This window comes from Dipodomys spectabilis, unplaced genomic scaffold (genome assembly GCF_019054845.1).
Source record: "Dipodomys spectabilis isolate Male_0828 unplaced genomic scaffold, ASM1905484v1 ptg000006l, whole genome shotgun sequence".
Lineage (NCBI taxonomy): Eukaryota > Metazoa > Chordata > Mammalia > Rodentia > Heteromyidae > Dipodomys > Dipodomys spectabilis.
In genome coordinates this window covers 21453536-21476255 of record NW_024870683.1, presented here as the reverse complement: position 1 = coordinate 21476255, position 22720 = coordinate 21453536, and the positions used below count along the sequence as shown (strand labels likewise).

Below are 22720 nucleotides of genomic sequence, written 5' to 3'. Positions count from 1 at the left end.
TAAATGATGTGATTTGCCCTGGATGGTTTATTTTTTGTTGTTGTGCTGGAATTGAACCTAAAACCATGTATAATCCCCATTTGACATTCTTTTTAAAAATCAATTATTCATTTATAAGCAAATCTTAACTAGATTGTAAGTTTCATAAAAAATTTTCCCTGTAAGAAGGCATTACTAGGGGCTGGGAAGATGGCCCAGTGGTGGAGCACTTGCCTTGCATGCATGAGGCCCTGGGTTTGATTCCTCAGTATCACATAATCAGAAAAAGCTGGAAGTGGCGCTATGGCTCAAGTGGTAGGGCGCTCACCTTGAGCGCCCAGGCCCAGAGTTCAAGCCCCACAACAGATAAAAAAAAAAAGGCATTAATAACTGGGCAATCCTATCTACTCAGGAGTCAGATCTGAGGATCATAGTTCGAAGCCAGTCCAGGTAGGAAAGTCCATGCAACTCTTATTTCCAATTAACTGTCAAAAAATGTTAGAAGTGGAGCTGTGGCTCAAGTAGTAGAGCAGAATAAGCTCAAGGACAGCACCCAGAACCAGCAAAAAAAAAAAAAAAAAAAAAGGCATTGCCAAATTCTCCTAAAATTTTACTTCTAGGGAATCTGCCTAGATTGCACTGGCTAAGGAGAAATCTTGTTTTTTTTTTTCTAAATTCCATTAGCATTTGTCAATGTCTTATTTAAGTCAGCTCTACTCCCTTCAAGTATTATATTTGCTATCTCATTTAAATTTCTTGGACCTTACAATAAACATTTTGGCCCCATTTATAGGAAACTTATCCTAGGTTCTTTGAGAAAACAAGGCAATCGTTTTCAATCATATTGAATTTATTTTACAAAATGCTGATATACATATCAATGTAAATGTTGTTTAAAAAGTGGCCAAAAATGTGTACAGAAGTTGGAATATTTACACAGTCAACATAAGAATGCCTTTAGAGAAGATGAGCTCAAGCTGGACTAGACTTTGAGTTAATTATTATATTAACCCATTTTGTTTTATAACAGAGTACCACAGAGTAGGTAATTTATAAGGAAAAGAACTGTATTTTTCACAGTTCTGGAGACAGGAAAGCCCTCTAGTATCAAGGTATCTAGTATCTGGGAGAAGCTGTTTTGTTGCAAATCAAGACATTTTATAATTCAACGTTAATCACTCCATGACCTTACTACCTCCCATTGGACCCCACCTACCAACACTGCTGGGTTGGAGGAGACATACATATTCATTGACACTTTTTGTTTTTGTTTTTGGTCTGTCACGGGGCCTGAATTCTGGGCCTGGGCACTTTCCCTCAGCTCTTTAGCTCAAAGCTAGCGCTCTACCACTTGATCCATAATTCCACTTCCGGGTTTTTCTGCTTATGTGGTGATAAGGAATTAAACCCAGGGCCTCATGCATGCAAGGCAAGCACTCTACCACTGAGCCACCTTCCCAGCCCTCATTGACACTTTTGAAGTATATTATATGCCAGATTGTGAGCAAAACATGCAATCGAGTGGTGATTTTAATAAATGATCAAGTATATGTTATTTGATAAATGATTACATAACTTCTACTGATCTTACAGACCACAGTGCCATATAACCATTGTCCTTGCTACATAATTCATAATTTACAATCATATATTAATATCTGATCCCCTCATTAGATTACTACTCCTTGAAAATAGAATCCTGTTGTGCTCATCAGTGTACACCTAATATTTAGAATGGTGTCTGATATACGTTGAAGGAATGAAATATGGAAACCTTCAGGAGCCTTAGGACAATCATGTAATCTAAATTACAAGTAACTTCTGGGGAGAGGAGGAACACAGGGACTGTTTCAGGTAGAGGTAGTAGAGTATTTAAAAGCTGGAATTTGAAGCCAGGTGCCGGTGGCTCACGCCTGTAATTCTAGCTACTCAGGAGGCTGAGATCTGAGAATCGAGGTTCAAAGCCAGCCTGGGCAGCAAAGTCCGTGAGACTCTTACCTCCAGTAAACCACTAGAAAATCAGAAGTGGTGCTGTGGCTTAAGCGGTAGAGCGCTCACCCCGTGCCGAAGAGCACGGGGACACGGGGATAGTGCCCAAGCTGAGTTAAAGCCCCATGACTAACAAAAAAACAAAAAACAAAACTGGAATTTGAAAGATCTTGTCTTGGGCAGAGCATGTGGTTAAAGGAACTTGCCTAGCATATATGAAGTCCATATATGACGCCCTGGGTATGGAAAAAAAAGGCTTGTGTGAGAAATACAGAGTTTCTCAGAGTAGTTGTAGCACTCAGTTGAAGATGAGAAATGGCCAAATATGAAGATGGAGAAAGGAGGGGAGGTAAAAACTTGAAGGACCTTGTAAAGCTGTCTTGTGGAGTTTGGATTTCATCTTGGTAATAGTGAGATATCATTAAGAAAGATTGCTGTGGGTACAATTAGGGGAAGAGATAAGAAGCAGACAAGACTAAGGCTGGGGGATCAGGAAGTTGTTGTGATCATTGAACTTAGATAAAGGTAATGGAGGCCTGACCTAGGGGAGAAAGAACAGGGAATGAGTTTGAGAAATATTTTGGAAATAATATCAGATGGGTTTAGAGATTAGGTCAGCTGATAATTTCAGATCACAAAATATAATCTTGATTTCAGAGACCCTTAGCTGTCACTTCCAGTGTTGTGTTGATGGGATTTACAGTCATTCATTTATTCATTTATTAGAAGCTTTTGTTATGATTCTAGGCTTGAGATATGTTCAATGAAAATTTATTTTCATTTTCTATTAACAGTGCCAGATTGGCCTCTCTTTTTGGATTGGATGATGCAACTTCTGGCCAAGGAAATGAATTCTTTCAGTACACAGCCCCAAAGCAGCCTAAGAAAGGCCAAGGAACAGCAGCAACAGGTAAGTTGTAAAGCATTCGATTGGGCTTTAACAGGCTAGTTGGAATGATAAACGGTCCTTCCTTCTGATGTGCTATATCATGCATCCTTGACCAGCCTGGCTAAGCCCACCATCACTAATGGATATCTTTCTCTATTCTGTGGTCCTGAGCTCTAGCAGCTTGGAGGAAATTTTTGATGGGGAAGGTTACAAGGATGTTCTTTTGTCTCATGTGGCCACCACTCTCTAAAACTGTCCAAGGCACTCAAAATAAACACTGTCCAATGGCCACACCCCCACATGGGTCATTCCTTATTCCTTAGTTTTTTTTTGCTCAAAGCTGATGTTCAACATTGAGCCACAGATCTACTTCTGGCTTTTTGGTGATTAGAGATAAGAGTCTTACATTTTTTTTGCTGGGGCTGGCTTCAATCTTCAGTCCTCAGATTTGTGCTTTCTGAGAAGCTAGGATTATAGTCATGAGCTACTGATTTTTGAGGCCCAGAAAGGATTAGGGATTTCTAAGGTTAATATTAATAAGAGACTAGGGACATGACTCTAGTGGTAGGATACGTGGTTTACATGAGCAAGGCCAGGGTTCAATCTCCATTACCAAAACAAACAAGCAAACAAACAAAAACCCTCTAATAAGTGACAGAGTTGAAAGTTGAACTCTGATCTGACAGACTCTGCAGTTTTTATTCTTTCTTCCACATGGTTGTTTTTGTGTAAGAATCTGATGAGGAATGAAGGCCCAAGGAAAGCAGGTTATAAGGGACATTAAATTAGTAATTGTCAAATGAATATTGAAATATTGAGTGTCTTTTACATGTTAGACACAGTGCTGGCACTGAGGATAACCATCTCAGAGTTGAGTGTTTGCAGCAGATCCTTTATATTTGGCCTATGTTAAAAGCCCCTCCTTTTGCTTTACTGTGTAGGAGTTTCGCTCACATACAGAGTAATTCTCCAGCTAACATGAAGTGAGTATAACTAATTCAGTGCTTAGATGATCTCCCTGAAAATAGTATCAGACTGAGGATTTCGTTCCATAAAACTCCTAGTCAGATGTCAGTCACAAATCAAGATTCTGACTGACCACAGCTACAAACCAGTGTTCCCATGATCCCCTTCCTTATTTTTGATTAATTGGCTAGAATTGCTCACAGAACTCAGGGAAACATTTTCTTATGTTTGATAGCTGATTGTAAAAGATATTGTAGCTGGGCATTGGTGGCTCATGCCTGTAATACTAGCTGCTCAGGAGGCTGAGATCTGAGGATCATGATTCAAAGCCAACCTGGGCAGAAAAGTCCATGAAACTCTTATTTCCCATAAACCACCAGAAAACTGTAAGTGGCGCTGTGGCTCAAGAGAGCACTAGCCTTGAGCTGAAGAGCTGAGGGACAGTGCCCAGGCCCAGAGTTCAAGCCCCACGACTGACAAAAAAAAAAAAAAAAAGATATTGTAAAGATTCAGACGAATGCCAGGTAAGGAGGTATAGTGTGGTAGTAGAGTGCATATCTCCTAGGCCCTCTCTCAGTACATTGTTCCTCCAAGTTTTATAGCTAGCTAGCTAGCTAGATATTCTGTAATCTGGAAGCTCTTCAGCTTTTGCTCTCAGGACACTTTCTAGAGCTTGATCTCCAGCCTACTTTTTCTAGAGATTGGTGAGTAGAGCTGAAAGTTACAAGCTTCCATTTTTCTGATGACTAGCTCCATTTTAGAGCCTGAGCCTAAGTCATCTCAATAGCATTGTCAAAAGACAAAATTATAACAGATTTAATTTTACAACCTCGCTTAGTGGGGTTTTATCTGCTATTCTAGAACTGAGCAGTACCTCATTCTATACAATGGAATATTCTGATTCATTGAGCAGAAGAACTTGGCCTTATAGGCATAAAAGGGCTGAAGAAAGCAAAGAACAAAAAGCCGATTGGACTGAAAAGAGCAAAGAACAAAAAGCTGAGTGGTCACTATAGTGTTTCTTTTTTGCGAAAGTGTGTGTGTGTTGAGGTGGGGTGGGGGTTGACTAGGGGACTATCTTACCTGCAAAAAATGGCTTAAGGCACAGCATAAAGTCAGACACATAGTAGACATATGCTAGATTGGGAATTTGGCTATTCTTATTTTCTCTCTTGATTTGAGAAGGTCAAGTAGACAACCAGTTTTTTCTTGGAGATGTGGAACTTAAGTATGAGTAATTCTATTTTGGTCTCTTGAACCTAGTGTAGAAGACTGGTGCATGCTTGTCATCCCAGCTGGTCGGGAAGTGTAAATAGGAAGATCAAGGAATAGTCTGGCTCAAGCATAAACATAAGATCCTATATCAGAAATAACTAAAACAAAAAGAGTTGGGTGCATGGCTTAAGTGGTAGAGTACATGCCTAGCAGGTGGAAGTCCCTTATAATACTGCCAGAGAGAAAGAGAGAGAGAGAGAGAGAGAAGGAGAAGGAGGGAGAGAGATGAGAGAGGAGAGAAGAGAGATACAAGGGGGTAATAATAGATTCAAGAGAAAGTGATACATGTTGAAGATAGTGAAGATTCAATTATGGAATATGTATATATGTGTATATATACATAGGCACGTATATGTGCACATACACATGTGAACACACACATATATGTATACACATATGTTATATATATACATTTGTATACCCTGAAGAAGGAAACTATAATTAAAAAATACTTTACTCAGGAAGTGGCGCTGTAGCTCAAGCTTAGAGTGCTTGCCTTGAGCTGAAGGGCTCAGGGACAGCACCCAAGCCCAGAGTTCAAGCCCCGCGACCGACCAAAAACGAAAAAAAAAGAACATAACAAAAATTTTAGAATAGGGGCTGGGAAGGTGGCTCAGTGGTAGAGCGCTTGCCTTGCATGCTCGAGGCCCTGGGTTCGATTCCTCAGCACCACATAAGCAAAAAGAAAAAAGCCAGAAGTGGCGTGTGGCTCAAGTGGTAGAGCACTAGCCTTGAGCTGAAGAGCTGAGGGACAGCGCCCAGGCCCAGAGTTCAGGCCCCATGACTGGACCAAAAAAAAAAAAAATACTTAGGAAAAAAAAACCAATGATTTCCTTCTCAGAAGGAAGTCCACAATCTGTGTAAATCTGATTTTAGAGGAAGGAATGCTAAGCTTAGGAGAAGCCCACGCACTTGTTGCATCTGGCCCATGTATCCATCTGGCAACCACGCAAACAGCCTTCCCTCTCCAAGCGACCCGATAGGGTCATGTTGACTTGAGTTCTGGAAGAAGCTGAACTACTAAACAAGAATTGCTGTCAGCCCTTGGAAGACAGTAACTTTACGCAGTGCCCCATGCTTGTCCAGATAATCGAATTTTGGCATTAGTTACTGTTTTTTCTGCCATAGTGTGCTTATCAGGAGAAAAGGTTTATTGTAATGTTACATATAACTGGAGAATGCATGCTGGGCTCCAGTGGTTCCTGCCTGTATAATCCTACTTACTCAGAAGGCTGAGATGTGAGAATCTTGCTCTGTAAACAGCCAGAACAGACAAAGACAAATCCCAGGAGACTTTTTTTTGACTGTCCTGGGATTTGAACTCAGGGCCTGGGTGCTATCTCTGAGTAGGCTAGTGCTCTACTAGTTGAGCCACAGCACTACTGGCTTTTTCTGAGTAGTTTGTTTGAAATAAAAGTGTCAGACTTTTCCTGTCTCAGCTAGCTTCAAACTATGATCCTCAAATCTCAGCCACCTGACTAGCTAGGGTTATAGGCATGAGCCATTGGCATCTGGCAAGACTCTTAACTCCAGTTAACCAGCAAAAAGCCAGAAGTTGAAGTGTGGCTTTAGTGATAGAGCACCAGCCTTGAGTGAAAAAGCCAGGTTAGAGCTCAAGGCCTTGAGTTCAAGTTCCACTACCAACACACACATGCACATACATACAACATGTGTGCACATACACACAATACCTGAAAAGTATTAAGTGAACTGAACTATATCATGAATATTTATTTATTTATTGTTAAGTGCCAGTCCTGGGACTTGAACTCAAGACCTGAGTGCTGTCTCTGAGTTTTTTAGGCTCAAAGCTACCACTCATCACTTAAGTCATATTGCCACTTCCGGCCTTTTCTGAGTAGTTTATTAGGGTTAAGAGTCTCACAGAGCCAGGCACTGGTGGCTCATGCCTATAATCCTAGCTACTCAGGAGGCTGAGATCTGAGGGTCATGGTTCCTGCCCAGGCAGGAAAGCCCATGAGACTCTCATCTCCAATAAACCACCAGAAAACCAGAAGTGGTGCTGTGGCTCAAGTGGTAGAGTGCTCACCTTGAGCTGAAGAGCTGAGGGAAAGCACTCAGGCCCAGAATTCAAGCCCCATGACTGACTCCCCTACTCCCTCCCCTTCCCCCCAAAAGAGTCTTACAGACTTTTCTGCCTAGGATGACTTTGAACCATGATCCTCAGATCTAAGCCTATTGAGTAGCTAGGATTACAGGTGTAACAAGCGCCTGGCTTGTTATAGGTATTTATAAAACAAAGAAATATAGCAAAGGTCACTAGAAAAAAAGTAAATAACAGAAGTGGACAATTTATTTTTGCAACTGTATGCACACATGTGGACATGCACACTGGCGTTGAACCCAGGACTCACCCATGCCAGACAAGTGCTCTACTCTTGAGCTATCAGCTCTTGGTCAGTGTTTTTTTTTGTTTGTTTTTAAAGCAAATCTAATAGTCTGAAATTTCTGCTTCCCTATAAGTAATAAATACAAATGAAAACAACCTCAATGTTGGTAAAGCTGCAAAAAGAAAATTTTGCTGTTAACAAAGATAAAGCCCACCCATTCTCCTGATGGAGTGTAAAATGGGGCCTTTCTGAAGACACTGGGGCAGGATGGAACCAAACCTTAAAAACTCTTATATTCTTTCATCTCATAATTCTCTATTTTAGGGATTTATTTTAATAAAATGGAAAGGGTTCATACAAAAGAATGTCCTCTAAGGAATTATAATATGCAATAGAGAAAAATACCGGAAACAGCCTTAAGAAATGTCAAGTAACAAGGACCTAGGTAAATTGTGATAGTCCTAGTATTTTATGTACCTTCGAACATTATGGAGAAATACTTATAATATAGTGCATGAGAACAGGAAGATGTCAGATTTTACCATTAATTTTGTGTATGTATGCCAGTGCTGGGGCTTAAATGTAGCACTTTGAGCTCTTGCTTGGCTTTTTTACTTAGGGCTGGTGTTCTACCTCTTGAGTCACAGCTCCATATTTAGTTTTTGCTGGTTAATTGGAAATAAGCCTCAGATTTGTCTGCCTGGGATGGCTTTGAATTGTGATCCTAAGATCTCAGCTTCTTGAGTAGTTGAGATTACAGATGTGAGCCACTGATACCTAGCCATATCATTAATTTTGCTTAACGAGCAGGAAAATAGCCTCAGAGTTGATGTGTATAAAGGACTAGGAATAAATGTATGAAATTATTAACATTGTTTACTTGGGGTGATGGAGTATCGATCATTTTGATTTTCTTTGGGCTTTTTTTGTATTTTCTAAGTTTTCTACAATATACTTATATTCAAAAATAAAAAAAAATCCAATATAAAAAAAAGGTAGAATAAGGAGAGTTTTTGAAAAGAAGTACTTGCAATTTGTGTTAATATTATCTTACTTCGCTTCCATTTACACATTTTGCCTATTGAGCATAAATTCGTAGTTTACCAGGAACCACAGTGATTCATGCTAATCCCAGCACTCAGGAAGATTTTGTATTTAAGGCCAACCTGGGCTACATAGCGAGGCCCTATTTTTAAAAAAATAACTTAAAAAATTACCCTTAGTATGCTATTTCAGAACTTTAGCATTACTCTAGCACTTTGTGACTTTAAGTAGTGGACATGATTTAGATATCACCCTAAATTTCTAATGCCAGTAGTACAAGAAAGGGAAATTATTATATGTATCAAAGCTGCCATAATATTGGACGGAAAATAAAAAGCAGATGGAATATGACCATATTACTATATAGTGCTTCTTGTCCAGACCCAAAACTTCTATTTGTACTATATTGCTCAAAAGTTTTGAGTCCTGAGTTCTAGTCCTGGGTTTGTTGCTATCATTGTGTACAGTACTAGGGCACTTGTATTGTTACTTCACCAGCAGACAAGATCAAGCACTGTTTTATAGATCAAGTGAGAATAATGATCATGAAAACATTGTAACTGCAACATATACATAATTTTTGAAGCTAAACATTTAAAATCAATTTCAAGCAAGAAAAGATTTACACTTCTGTTTTCTTCATATTTAGGAAATCAGACACCACCAAAACCAGCCCCTGCTCCCACAGGCACTGCAGCAGTTCTGGTTGCAACAGCAGTTCATGCTTACCGGTAGTAAGTAGCTGATTAAGAAAGAAAGCTCTGGGAAGCTGGAGGAGGGAGGGAAGGAGACTGTAGTTTAGCTTCTCTTTTCTCCTGAAGTCACTATTCATGGCTAACTGGTTTGGTTTCTTAGTCCTTCTACAGACAAAGCACCCTTGACCCTCCGCACATTTTGGTTGGAGATTTCACCAGATCAAACTTGCACAGTGGTTGTTTTGTCTACTCTTTAAGTGCTGTTCTCTCACAACTACCTTTTTAAGTTCTCAAAGACAGCTACTTCCCTAAGAACTATGATTGTTAGATATTTAAAGAGGCAAGAAAGTATATGAGCTTTAAGTTATAAACTGCTCATCTTGGTTCTTTTTCTAGAGGCCCAATGACTAGATCTTGACTTCTGTGTTCCTGAAAAGAGAGCTGGTTCTGCATAATTTAGAGGAGTATTAATGCTGCTTTCTTTTTCCTTTTCAATAGCATAAATGGTCAGTACCTAAAGCAGGGAAAATTTGGTGCTGCTGTTCTGGGCAACCACACAGCCAGAGATGTGAGTATCCCACATTTTATGCCTGTTCCCTTGTCCTAAACATAACCAGTGAGCTGATTATTTATCTGGGCTGGCTCAGTGTCTCAGTTGTCAGGATTAAAATGATGGTTAGCCTTGAATGTTAATATATAATATTAAGATATTGTAAATAGTGTTTGCTACGATTGTGTATTAAAACAAATCTAATCACTTAAAATGATTTCTTTAGACATCTCTTTTGTGATATGGTCCTAGTTTAAGAAGTTGGAGAGCTTTAAATGAGTTATCAAGGATATTTTTTGGTTTGGTAGTTAATGAATATTCATTGTCCTACCTTGAACATTATCTTTTTATTCTTGGAAAGTTTGAAAGTAAGAATGGGCAGTTGATTATAGTAAAGTAATAGGGATAAAATAGATATGGCTGAAAGCCCCAAGATGGACATCCTTGAGTAGATAGATCTATCTGGCTTCAAATACTGCTCTGGAGGATTTTGAATACTGTTGAGATAAGCATAAGAACTTCTGGTATTTCAGAGGTCCAGAGCACATGGAGTCCATGTTCCTCAGAGATGCTTAGGCAGAGAGATAAAATTACTTGTCTAGAGTAACTGACACATAGTACGCATTGTCTTAAAAACAAAAAGGAAAACCCTTAATTATGGAAAATTTGCAGCACATATAGAACTGTAGAACTTGCATATTGAAGGCACAGATTTTCATTATTAAACTGAAAGTTATATTAATTTGAACAAATTTCCAACACAATTTCAGCTATAAATTCTTTAGTATGTAACTCTAGAAAATAAGATAGCTAAGAACAAAACTACCATACCTAATAAAAGTAAACAATAATACGTATTCTCACTTACTACTAGTGTTCAAATAAATTTCCCGCTTTCCTCCCCCGCCCTTCTTCCTTGGTATCCTTCTGTTCCTCTGTCCTTCCCTCTAAATCTAAACTTTTTAGTGATATTATAAATATCCAAATGTCCTTTAGCAAGAAAAAAGTTCTCAACCCTTGAAAGAAATACTAATAAAGACATTGCTAATTACATTTGAAGAGTAAGTCCAAAGCAAGAAAAAAATTAAATGAAGACTGGGAAGTTATAATTTAAAATCTAAACTTTTTTTCTTTTAATGGTGACAGTATTGGAGCTTGAACTCATGGTGTGGGCACTGTCACAAGGCTTTTTCTGCTCTAAGCTGGTGCTCTACCATGTGAGCCACACCTCTGCTTCTGGCATTTTGTTGGTTAGTTGGAGATAAGGTCTGATGGATTTGTCTGCCTGGACTGGCTTGGAACCTTTATCCTCAGAACTCAGCCACCTAAGTAGCTAGGATTACAGTCATGAGCGACCAGTGCTTGGCCAAAATCTAAAAATTTAAGAGAAGTTTTAAAATCTAAACTTAGAAGGTTAGAACAGAATTTTAGGATTTATAGCTGTATGAAGCAGGAGCCTAAATCGTACTGCTGATTTTATATTGCCTTTTAACTTCTGTTTTCTTCCTTTTCTGCCCATTTTGTTTGAATACAGTACAGGATTCTCCTTTATATCAGTCAGCAACAGCCGGTTACTGTTGCAAGGATTCATCTGAACTTTGAGCTGGTGGTAAGATTTCCCCATGATCAAATCAATTGCACCTTTGGGATAGGCTTGCAAGAGAGAGGGGTCTGAACATAGCTGGTAGAAATTAGGTCCACTACTTTGGCCTAGGTATCAGCAAACAGAGCCTTTCAGAAAGGTCTCTTGGTTGCCTTCAGGGGAAGGGACTTCAGGGTGGTGTGTGGATGGTGGGAGGGAAGAAGAAGAATCCCTGATACCTCTCCTTAGGTGCAGTTGAGCCAAGTCCTTTTCTGTGAGTTTGGACAGATTAGCCCACAGTGATGCTTGTGCTTGAATTACCCCAGAATTTCTCTCTTCTCCAGGTTCGGCCCAATAACTATAGCACCTTTTATGATGACCAGAGACAAAACTGGTCCATCATGTTTGAGTCTGAAAAGGCTGCTGTGGAGTTCAATAAGCAGGTGATACTTTCTCTTTCCTGTACAAAGCTAGATCACTTGTTTAGGGTCTCAATTTTAGGAAATATATGGCAAACCCATACCTGCTATACTTTGTTAGTGACAAGCATAAGATTTGTGTTAATATGGTTGTATCTGTAGTTGGTAATGAATTGAGTTATGAGGCTATATCTTAGTATTATCTTTAGAAGTTCCTTTATTTACTTATTTATTTTTGTAGTATTGGGATTTTAACTCAGGACCTTTCACTTGATAGACAAATACTCTACCACTTAACCCACTCTTTTTTTCTCCAGTCCTTTGAAAAGCTTTTATTATTTTTAATTTTTTTTAGTGCCCATACTGGGACTTGAATTCAGGGCCTGGGCACTGTTCCTTAGCTTTTCTATTCAAGCCTGGTGCTCTATCACTTGAGCCACAGCTCTACTTTTACCTATTTTTTTGGCTGGTTGTGGAGCTTGAACTCTAGCCCTGGGTGCTGTGCCTCAGCTCTTCAGCTCAAGGCTATTACTCTTCCACTTGAGCCACAGCACCACTTGCGGCTTTCTGTTGGTTAATTGGAATGTCAGGTGCATACCACCACATCTAGCTTATTATTGAGATAAGATATAAATTTTTTGCCTGGGCTAGCCTTGAGCCTTGATTCTCCTAATCTTGGTCTCCAAAGTAGTTAGATTACAGGTATAAACCACAATACTTGCCTCCTTTTAAATTTTTTAGAGATTCCCCTTTTTTTCCATAAAGTCTCAAATACTGAGACAGTAAATCAGTTCATTAACAAATGCTTATTTGGTAGTTACTATACAATTACAGTTACAAATACTGTTGGGTAGTTCCCAGATGCATTGCTAATTATTCTTGTGTTAATGCCTTGTAATTTTCATCAACACCCTATATAAGATATGCAGAGTTGGTTTTTTTCCTTCATTTTTACAAATGAGGAATGTTGGGTACATGGAGATTAAGTTATCTGACCACAGTCAGAGCAAGAACTGGCAGTGCATGTACCAGACATATACTCAGATATTCTGCCTCCAAAGCCATGCTTTTAGGCCTCATGGTTCTTGGCAGCATCACAGGCTTTGGAATGATTTACTTTTAAACTTTATAATCTGTTTGTTCACTTTAAACTTTATAATCTGTTTGTTCGTGGGTGTAGCAGTTTGAGAAAGAACAGTTGTGATAATGGGATGAGTTCTTAGAAGGTTAAATCAAATGTATGCTGCTCTGATTTTTTTTTTTCAGGTGTGCATTGCCAAGTGCAACAGCACCCCTTCCTTTGATGCAGTAGTGTCTCAGGACCTCGTTGTGACAGAGGGTCCTGCTGTGGAAAATGGAGATTCTTTAGAAGTGGCGTATACAGGGTGGCTCTTTCAGAATCATGTTCTGGGTCAGGTAAGAAACTGTCCTTGGGAAGTGGTGCAGTGACTCAAGTGGTAGAGCGCTAGCTGAAGAGCTGAGGGACAATGCTCAGGCCCAGAATTCAGGCCTCATGACCGACAAAAAAAAAAAAACAACAAAAAAAAACTGGCCTTGCAAGTTGTTCTGTAGTTTAGGTACCATGAAGGCTGTGCACATTACTGTGAATTGCGGCTGTTGGCAGATGGAAACTTTTAGGCACTACCACATGAGCAATAAAATGAAGCATAAAGTCTGTTCAGTGCCTTACTCTCTCTCTTCCACTTGAACAAGTGGAAACCAGTTTTTCAAATATTCATGTGTTTGTTGTTCTCCCATGCCAGTCTTAAAGATGGATGTACTTTTTTTGTTGTTGTTTGTTTATATAGTACTGAGGAATCAAACCCATGTTCTCAGGCACTCTACCACTAGGCCACATTCCTAGCCCTGGATGTACTTTTTACACCCTCCTGTGTTTTCTCATATTGGATACTGTAAACACATTGGGCTTGTTGTGTTTTTAATATTAAGCCCTCGAATGCAATAGGACAGAAAGATCTGAGGTTTTCTTTTTGTTGTTGTTGCTTGTTTTTGGTTGTTCTGGTACTGGGACTTGGCTTTTTTGTTCAAGGCAGGTGCTCTACTAGTGGAGCCATACCTCCATTTTCAGGTTTTTGCTGATAATTGAAGATTTAGAGTCTCATGGACATTTCTGCCCAGACTGGCTTCAAACTGTGATTTTAGCCTCCTGAGTAGCTAGGATCACAGGTGCCTGGCTGGAAGATCTTTATGACTTAAAAAAATGTGGGTGAAAGTCTCAATTTTACCCGTTGACCTTAATCAAGTCATATAAGCTTTTTTTTTTTCCATTTATGAATAAAAGTTAATGATCCTTATACTAATTACTTGGTAGGGTTAGTATCAGCATCAAATGAGCCAAATTATTTGAGAAAATGTTCAAATTCCTAGTGGTAAAGAAAGTTTTTTTTTCTTGTGTGGGAATTTATTGTTCCAGAGATTTTCACTATCAATAACCCCTTAGCCAAAATGTTATATTTTTCAAGTTTTTTGTTTTTAGAACTGTCTTCCTGTTTTATCTAATATTTCCTCTTTAAGAAGAATCTCTATGGCCAAGGGCTGATGGCTCCCACCTTGTAATCCTAGCTGCTCAGGAGACTGAGATCGGGGGATCACAATTCAAAGCCACCTGGGACAGGAAAGCCATGAGACTTTTATCTCCAATTAACCATCTAAAAACTGAAAGTGGAGCTGTGGCTCAGAGTAATAGAGTGCTAGCCTTGAGCAAAAAAGCAGGGACACCACCTAGATCCTGAGTTCAAGGCCCTTGACTGACAAAGAAAAAAAATGTACCAGTATGGTTAGTTGAATAGTTATTATTGTATTTGAAATTGTGTGACCTCCTTTACTTTGTTCAAATTGAAGGTTTTTGACTCCACCGCAAACAAAGATAAGCTGCTTCGCCTGAAATTAGGATCAGGAAAAGTCATCAAGGTAATGATCTACTATATTTTGATTGTGGCATTTCTAACCTGGATGTATCTTCCAAGAGTCTAGAAATACCTGGATAGAAATTAGGATGGTCAAAGGTGTTGCATTGTCCACTTTGGGGAGATTTTTTTATGAGACACTGTGCTGAAAACAGGTATATTTATTTTCTGTAATTCCTACCCTTTTTCATCCTGTGACTGACAAAATTACTCTACCCTTCCCATAGCTTCACAGAGAAAGAGGTGAAACTATTTTTTCCAAAATTGTGTCATAGTAGTTTGATCCTCATCTCTCTGGCTCACTTTGCAACTACAATACAACAGGAGGGGATTGGAATCTGCAGATCTGAATTCAAGTGCAAATGTTTTATGAACTAAAGAATATTTTAGCTGGGCACTGGTGGCTCACACCTGTAATCCTAGCTACTCAGGAGGCTGGGATCGCGGTTCAAAGCCAGCCCGGGCAGGAAAGCCCACAAGACTATCTTCAATAAACTACCAGAAAACTGGAAGTGGCACTGTGGCTCAAGTGTAGAGTGCTTGCCTTGAGCTGAAGATCTGAGGGACAATGCCTAAGTCCAGAGTTCAATCCCCATGACCAACCAAAATAAAAAAAGAATATTTTATATACATGAAGTATTATATTAGCACATATGGGTGCATGGTGCTGTGTCCATCCATTCATGATCCTTGGAGCTAGATAGGTCTTATTTGAATCTTAACTTACTTAGTTACTTCACCCCCAAAGGCCTCAGTTTTCATATCTGTAAAAATGGTCTCAATGTTAGGAGATTATCTTGGGGATTAAACAAGCACATAAAACACACTGCGTGGGGCTGGGAAGGTGGCTCAGTGGTAGAGCGCTTGCCTTGCATGCATGAGGCCCTGGGTTCGATTCCTCAGCACCACATAAGCAAAAAGAAAAAAAAGTCGGAAATGGCGCTGTGGCTCAAGTGGTAGAGCGCTAGCCTTGAGCTGAAGAGCTCAGGGACAGCGCCCAGGCCCAGAGTTCAGACCCCATGACCGGACCCCCCCCCCAAAAAAAAAAGCCACTGTGTAGAAAAAACATATTAAGTGATAACTTGTATGTGTGTGTATGTGCATGTATGCGTGCACATGTGCTTGCATATGCTGGTACTGGGGCTTGAACTCAAGACCTCAAGTTCTCACTTAGGTTTTTGATCAAGTCTGGTGCTCTGCCACTTGAGTCATATCTCCAGTTCTGACTTTTTGCTGGCTAATTGGAGATAAGAGTCTCTAGTATTTGTCTTCCTGACTGGCTTTGAATCATAGTCCTTAGATCTCAGTCTCCAGAGTAGCTAGGATTATAGGTATGAGCCGTTGGTTCTGGGCTTCTATTAAATCACTCTTGTTTTCTATTACTATCTAAGTTACATGTACTTCATCCTACACCAGATTACAGCTTTTACTAGTAGGTTTAGAAGCTATATTGTAGATTTTCTTACAACCAATTTGGTAATAGTTGATCTTGACCGCCAGAGGCATTATCTAAGGTTGTATATGAATAAGTGAAATCCAATGCTCCTGCAGTTAGTTTTGCCTTATGAGGCCTTCCTTTCTGACGAGCTTTTTCCTCATCTCTGATTCCATAGGGCTGGGAGGATGGAATGCTGGGCATGAAGAAGGGAGGAAAGCGGTTGCTAATTGTCCCTCCAGCCTGTGCCACTGGCTCTGAAGGGGTAATAGGCTGGACTCAATCAGCAGACTCAATCCTGGTGTTCGAGGTGGAGGTTAGACGGGTGAGTGACCTGGGCTGTGTTGTGTGTAATGAGCTACCTCTTTGCAAATTAAAGTGTGTGTTAAATGCATGTGTTTGAGAACCAGATTCTGCAGACAGATTTCTTTGAATATTAAAAACGGGCCAGGTGCTGGTGGCTCATGCCTACAATCTTAGCTACTCAGGGCACTGAGATCTAGGAATCATGGTCCAAAGCCAGCTTGGGCAGCAATGTTCAGGAGATTCTTGCTTCTAATTAACCAACAAAAAGCTGGAACTGGAGGGGTGGCTCAAGTGGTAGAGTACCAGCAGTGAGCAAAAAAGCTGAGCAAGAGCCTGAGGCCCTGAGTTCAAGCCCCAGTACTGGAACATGTTAACATACTAGTGAGTGAACAGTGCCAGTTATAAAACAGTATGATTTCATTTTTGATTAAAAAAATACATGCACACACACACACACACACACACACACACACACACTAGCTAACATAAGATAGTTGAGTTGTAATTAATCATTTTTTTTTAGCAGTTTCTGATATATCTACAATGGAGAGATGATAGATTGTGTTTTGAGGAGTAGAAACATGAGAAATACATGCTGGGCAGGGAAGAGGATGCTTGTAGCCCATTCCACCTGTGCTGGCTTTTTCCCTAGGTGAAGTTTGCTCGAGATTCTGGTGCTGATGGACACAGTGTCAGTTCCCGGGGTTCGGTAGCTCCCTCTCCCATTCCTGGTGCTGACAGCCTCTCTGCTGATCCTGTTGTGTCGTCACCTACATCAGTGCCTTCTAAATCAGGGTGAGGTGCTGGGGTTGTAGCAAGCTCTTCCAATGTAGTAGAAACAACTCTTGGAAGGCTTCAGAAATATGGACATAAGTTTAAAATACAATAATGTGAAATATATGGGAAAAAATGGAACCAGTGAGATAGAACTTGCACATGATTTTCCCGACCAAAGATTAATATTCGTAGTTTATAAAACTATTAATTCAAATAAGAGTACTTGAAAAACCCTGGAAGGAAGTGGAGAAGGACATTAATATAAAATATATACCATGGGAAAAAAAGTAAACAAGCATTCATGTGGAAAGTTGTTCATTTTCACTTGCATTCAAAGATTTTGTAAGCTAAAACATTCAAATTCTTTTTAGAGCTTCTCAGTTGGTGGACATTTTGAAAAAACAATTTGTTTAATAGCAGAATCTAGGTTTGTGATTGTGAGTTTGCTTAATCTCAGGTTATGTCTTGTTTGTTTTCAGGGAGCCTGTTCTTCGTAGCAAATCCAACTCTCTCAATGAACAACTTATGGTAAATACAGTAAGTATGAGTTTGTTCCCCTTACTTTCAGGTTGCTAGAGTGTCCTGTGCCTAGCCATTGATTTAGGCTAAAAATCATGGGTCATTTATTCATTTTCTTCTACTTGGAGTCAGTATAAATTATCCTGGGTTTTTGAATCTATAGCTTTGTGTGTGTGTGTGTGTGTGTGTGTGTGTGTGTGTGTGTGTGTGTGTGTGTGTGTGTGTGCCCGTGCCAATACTGGGGCATGAACTCAAGGCCATCTTACTTGGGTTCGTTTTGTTTTTCAAGGTTGCACTCTACCACTTGTGCCACACCTCCACTTCTGGCTTTTTGCTGGTTAATTGGAGATAAGAATCTCATGGACCTTTCTGTCTAGGCTAGCTTCAAACCTTGATCCTCAGACCTCAGCCTCTTGAGCATCTAGGATTACAAGCATAGCCACAGTTGCCTGGCTTGCATCTACAGTCTTGATTCTTAGTAGTATGAGGCCTTGAGAAAGGATCTTAACTTTGCTTTTCCTCAGCTTCGTTGTAAGAATGGAAGCCATTTTCACAGTCCCTAATACAGTTCTTGTAAGGATTAGAGATACTTACAAAGCTCTGAGCTCAGAACCTTTGTGAAGTATGTCTTTAGTAAATAGTATCTGTGATTATTATTAGAATTGTGTTATATTGGGCAAAGAGCACCTTACTTAAAATGCACTTCCCTTGTAGAGACATCATTTATTGGAGATATTAATGGTTAGTGGTAGGCTTCTCTGCTATTTTCTCACTGTGATCTTGAGCAACCTAGCTTTCAAATCCTCAGATTTACTTCCTCATCTACAAAGTAGAACTTGTGGTTTTTAGTATTATGTCTGGCATATTGTAAGAGTTTAATAAACATTAGCTTAGTTAATGCTAATAATACGTATCTTTATACTTATTTCTCTCGGGAGTTTTGGGTTTAGTCACCAACTGATTGACTTTGAGCAGGTCTCTGGGCCTCTGTTTCCCCAACCTTCTGTTCTAGTAAAATTAGGACGCACCTTTAGGAAGAACACACTGCTGCTGCCCTACCTGATTATGCAGGCTTTACACATGCCTCAAGTGGGCCATGTGGTGGCTAAAGCTTGTCAAGTGCTGGAAGCCTTCACCTGTCATGTCAGGAACCACAGATACCTGGAGAGATGTGCTTCATTTCTGTCCAGCTCTAATTTACTTGTTTATATTCAGCCCAAAGCAGGATTATTAAGCAAACAATGGGTATGATATGTATAAAAAATGGTCACCTAAACCCAGAAGGTTAAGCTATGAATCAGAAAAGAAATGCATAAATAGTGATAATCTCAAGGCTTTGAACAGCTGCAAAAGTTGCCTAGTATGGGCTCCATTGTACTTGTCGCCTGTTTCTGAACTTTAGCAGCTTCTGTCAGACCAGTGATGTCCAACCATTAAAATTTTTTTTTGTAGTTTAGCTTATTTTAAAAAAGAAAATACATATCATGCCAGGTACCCATGGCTCATGTCTCTAATCCTAGCTACTCAGGAGGCTGAGATCTGAGCATTCAAAGCCAGCCCGGGCAAGGAAAGTCCATGTGACTCTGATCTCCAATTAACCACCAGAAAACCGGAAGTGGTGTTTTGGCTCAAGTGGTAGAGCACTAATCTTGAGCTGAAGAGCTGAGGGACAGTGCCAGGTACAGAGTTCAAACCCCACGACTTACAAAAAAAAGAAAAGAAAAGACATATAACATAAAATTAACCATTTTTTACATTTAAGCCTTTTTTGTTTTGAGTAGTTAATTGCAATCATATGGTACAGTTATCATAATAATATAACAGGATAATATAGTGGTTACTCAGGCCTTGTAAGGAGTAGATAGATGTTCTGGTCTGCCCTACTCCATCTCATTCCTTAGGTAACTACTTTTACTGTGTCCTTGCATATTCTTCCAGTGTTTCATTATACTGGTGCAGGCAAACTGGAATGTATGTTTCATTTTTTCATCCTTCTTTCACACATAAAAAAGAGTAAGATAGATAGATAGATAGTACTTTGCTTTTTTTTTTTTTTTGCTGGTCCTGGAGCTCAAACTCTGGGCTTGGGCTCTGTCTCTAAGCTCCTTTTTGCTCAAGGCTAGAACTCTACCAACTGAGCCACGAGCCACTTCCAGTTTTTTCTGTGATTAATTGGAGATAAGAGTCCCACAGACTTTCCTGCCTGGGCTGGCTTCGAACCATAATCCTCAGTTCTCAGCCTCCTGAGTAGAGCACCTTGCATTTTATATGTAGTATATAAGGTATCTTTCCATGTTAGTGTGTAGAGCCCTTCCTCATTCTTCTTTTAATCTGTAGATTGTGATGTTCCATGGTGTGGATATGGTTTATATGTCTAATTCTCTTTCTTCTTTTGATGTATCCTTTTTTTTTAGATTATTTGTACCCGTTAAGGAAAAAAAAATGGGCACACAATCCTGAATTGTGACAAATTATATACACAATGGACTGTTAATCCATGTAAACAAGTTTAATGTTTTATGTTTTTACCTGAAAAAATAGTAACAATGAAGGTTATAATCATTTCTTCATACATCTAGGAAATCATTTTATGTCCCTTCAGGTACATTTTATGTAACTTCATTTTGAAGACTACATGTTGAGCCACCTAGTGGACACATGAGCTACTAACACAGGATGTAAAATACAGCCAAATCAAAGCTAAATGAACTTGAATTTAGCACAAAGAGCTCCTCTTTCTTCCCTTTACAAATTTCTTCTAAGTATTTTTCTATTGACTCGATTCATGCTTGGAAGGGGTCCTGTCAGCTAAAATGCCTCTTTTTCTTAACATTTCTGCCTTAGCTTTTAATCTGAAAAATAGAAATAATTAATTCCCAGTGTGGAGGTAATATATATATGAAACCACTCTATCTATTCCAAACATGAAAGGAATTATTTTTACTGGTATAATTAATTCTCATTTTCTAGAGGAAATGGTTTCAGATGGATACAGTAGGATTACTTGTTTAGTGATTTAATACAAGAGCCAAAGTTGTAGCTGCCTAAAGATAATGAACCTTAATCACAGAGATTTTTGTGGCTTTCTTTTTAGAATCCTGATACAGTCAAGGCCAAGCTGATCTCCCGGATGGCTAAAATGGGCCAGCCCATGCTACCTATCCTTCCACCACAGCTGGAGTCCAATGACTCAGAAGTTGAAGTATGTCCCTTTGTTGTATTTGAATGAGTAATACAGATGTGCTTTGGCTAAAAGAATTGCTTTTTCTGCCACTAACCCAGAATTATTATCTCAAGAGCTTATATGCACAATGATATAAGTTTGCATTAGCACATGTCTTTCTACTGTGGTTAATAGTAGAAATGGAACTAAAATCTATGTATCTGCCATAAGAACTAAGTGTTATAATTAAATCAGCCATCATTTACCTGAATCTCCATTGCCCATAAGATCAATCTTTTTTTTTTTTCTTTTTGGCCAGTCATAGGGCTTGAACTTAGGGCCTAGGCACTGTCCCTGAGCTTCTTTTGCTCAAGGCTAGCATTTGAGCCACACCGCCTCTCTTTTGGCTTTTTCTGTTTATGTCGTACTGAGGAATTGAACCCAGGGCTTCATGCATGCTAGCCAAGCACTCTACTTCTAAGCCGACATTCCCAGCCCCATAAGATCAATCGTGGGGCCTGAACTCTGGGCCTGGGCGCTGTCCCTCAGCTCTTCAGCTCAAGGCTAGCGCTCTACCACTTGAGCCACAGCGCCACTTCCAGCTTTTTTTCTTTTTGCTTATGTGGTGCTGGGGAATTGAACCCAGGACCTCATGCATACAAGGCAAGCACTCTACCACTGAGCCACATTCCCAGCCCCATAAGTTCAGTCTTTAGGCAGCAGAATGCCCAAACCATAGCAGGTGAGACACACACACACACACACACGCACACACACACGCATGCACGCACGCGCACACGCACACACGCACTGTTGAGATGAAGTCCCACTGTATTGCTCAAGCTGTGAACTCCTGAGCTCAGGTGATTCTCCTACCTCAGCTTCTGGGATAGCTGAGACTCAGGCATGCACCATTACACCATGCACCATTACACCCAGCTCCAATTCATATTTGTTGATTAAATGTTGAGATCCTTTTGGGAAATGCTGGTCTTAATGTTTCCTTATTGCCTATTACTAAAGTTAAAACTGTTGCCTATTACTTAAAAATCAAACTGTTGGGTTTTGACTTTGTATTTGGTACTTTTGTTTGTTGTTTAAATTTGTAAGTTCAGGAATTTTATTGAAATCAAATGTGCCAATTTTCTTCTCTTTGTTGTTTTTGCTTTGGTGTGTGCTTAGTATTTCTATTTTAGCCAGGCATGGTGGTACACACTGTAATCCTAGCACTTGGGAGACTGAGGCAAGAGGACTGAGAGTTCAAAGCCAACCTAGACTATGTAGTAAGACCTTTCCCCTCTCCCCTCCAAATCCCACTTTCAGATATTAGAAATGTCACATGTGGGACCTTGGAAGGTGGCTCAGTGGTAGAGTGCATGCCTCCCATGCATGAGGCCCTGGGTTTGATTCCTCAACATCACATAAACGGAAAAGGCTGAAAGTGGTACTGTGGCTCAAGTGGTAGGGTACTAGCCTTCAGCTCAAAAGACCTGAGGGATAGCGCCCAGCCCCAGCATTCAAGCCCCATGACTGGCAAAAAAAAAAAAAAAAAGAAATGTCACATGTATTTTTTTAGAAATATTTATTATTTTGTCATTAGATCTAAATCCACATAGAATTTGGCAGTATGAAGTAACTATATTAACTAAAACCATCCTTTCTTGAGTTGAAATATATGTGACTGACTTTTAATGTCCTTTTTCATTTTGATATAAAGTGAAGAAAAGAAGGATGTTCTTTCTTGGTACTAGGGCTTGAATTCTGGGTCTTGCATTTTCCCTTGGCTTTTTACTCTCTGCTAGCACTCTGCCTCTTAGCCACACCTTCTGGCCTTTTGCTAGTTAATTGGATTTA

At 39.7% G+C, this 22720-nt stretch overlaps 1 protein-coding gene across 3 annotated transcripts in view; it reads left to right on the top strand.

Annotated features, from left to right (window-relative positions):
• Window positions 1–22720, top strand: part of Fkbp15 (FKBP prolyl isomerase family member 15) — a 52548-nt gene that overhangs the window by 4305 nt on the left and 25523 nt on the right. For 2 of the 3 annotated variants that reach the window (XM_042695160.1, XM_042695159.1), the window contains exons 2-12: window positions 2763–2878; window positions 9143–9227; window positions 9687–9756; window positions 11273–11347; window positions 11665–11763; window positions 13006–13155; window positions 14602–14670; window positions 16280–16426; window positions 17060–17202; window positions 17664–17721; window positions 20798–20905. In XM_042695160.1, coding sequence (XP_042551094.1) covers window positions 2763–2878; window positions 9143–9227; window positions 9687–9756; window positions 11273–11347; window positions 11665–11763; window positions 13006–13155; window positions 14602–14670; window positions 16280–16426; window positions 17060–17202; window positions 17664–17721; window positions 20798–20905 — 1120 coding nt within the window. The remainder of the gene's footprint in view (window positions 1–2762; window positions 2879–9142; window positions 9228–9686; window positions 9757–11272; window positions 11348–11664; window positions 11764–13005; window positions 13156–14601; window positions 14671–16279; window positions 16427–17059; window positions 17203–17663; window positions 17722–20797; window positions 20906–22720) is intronic. The other variant, XM_042695162.1, reaches the window with a different exon arrangement.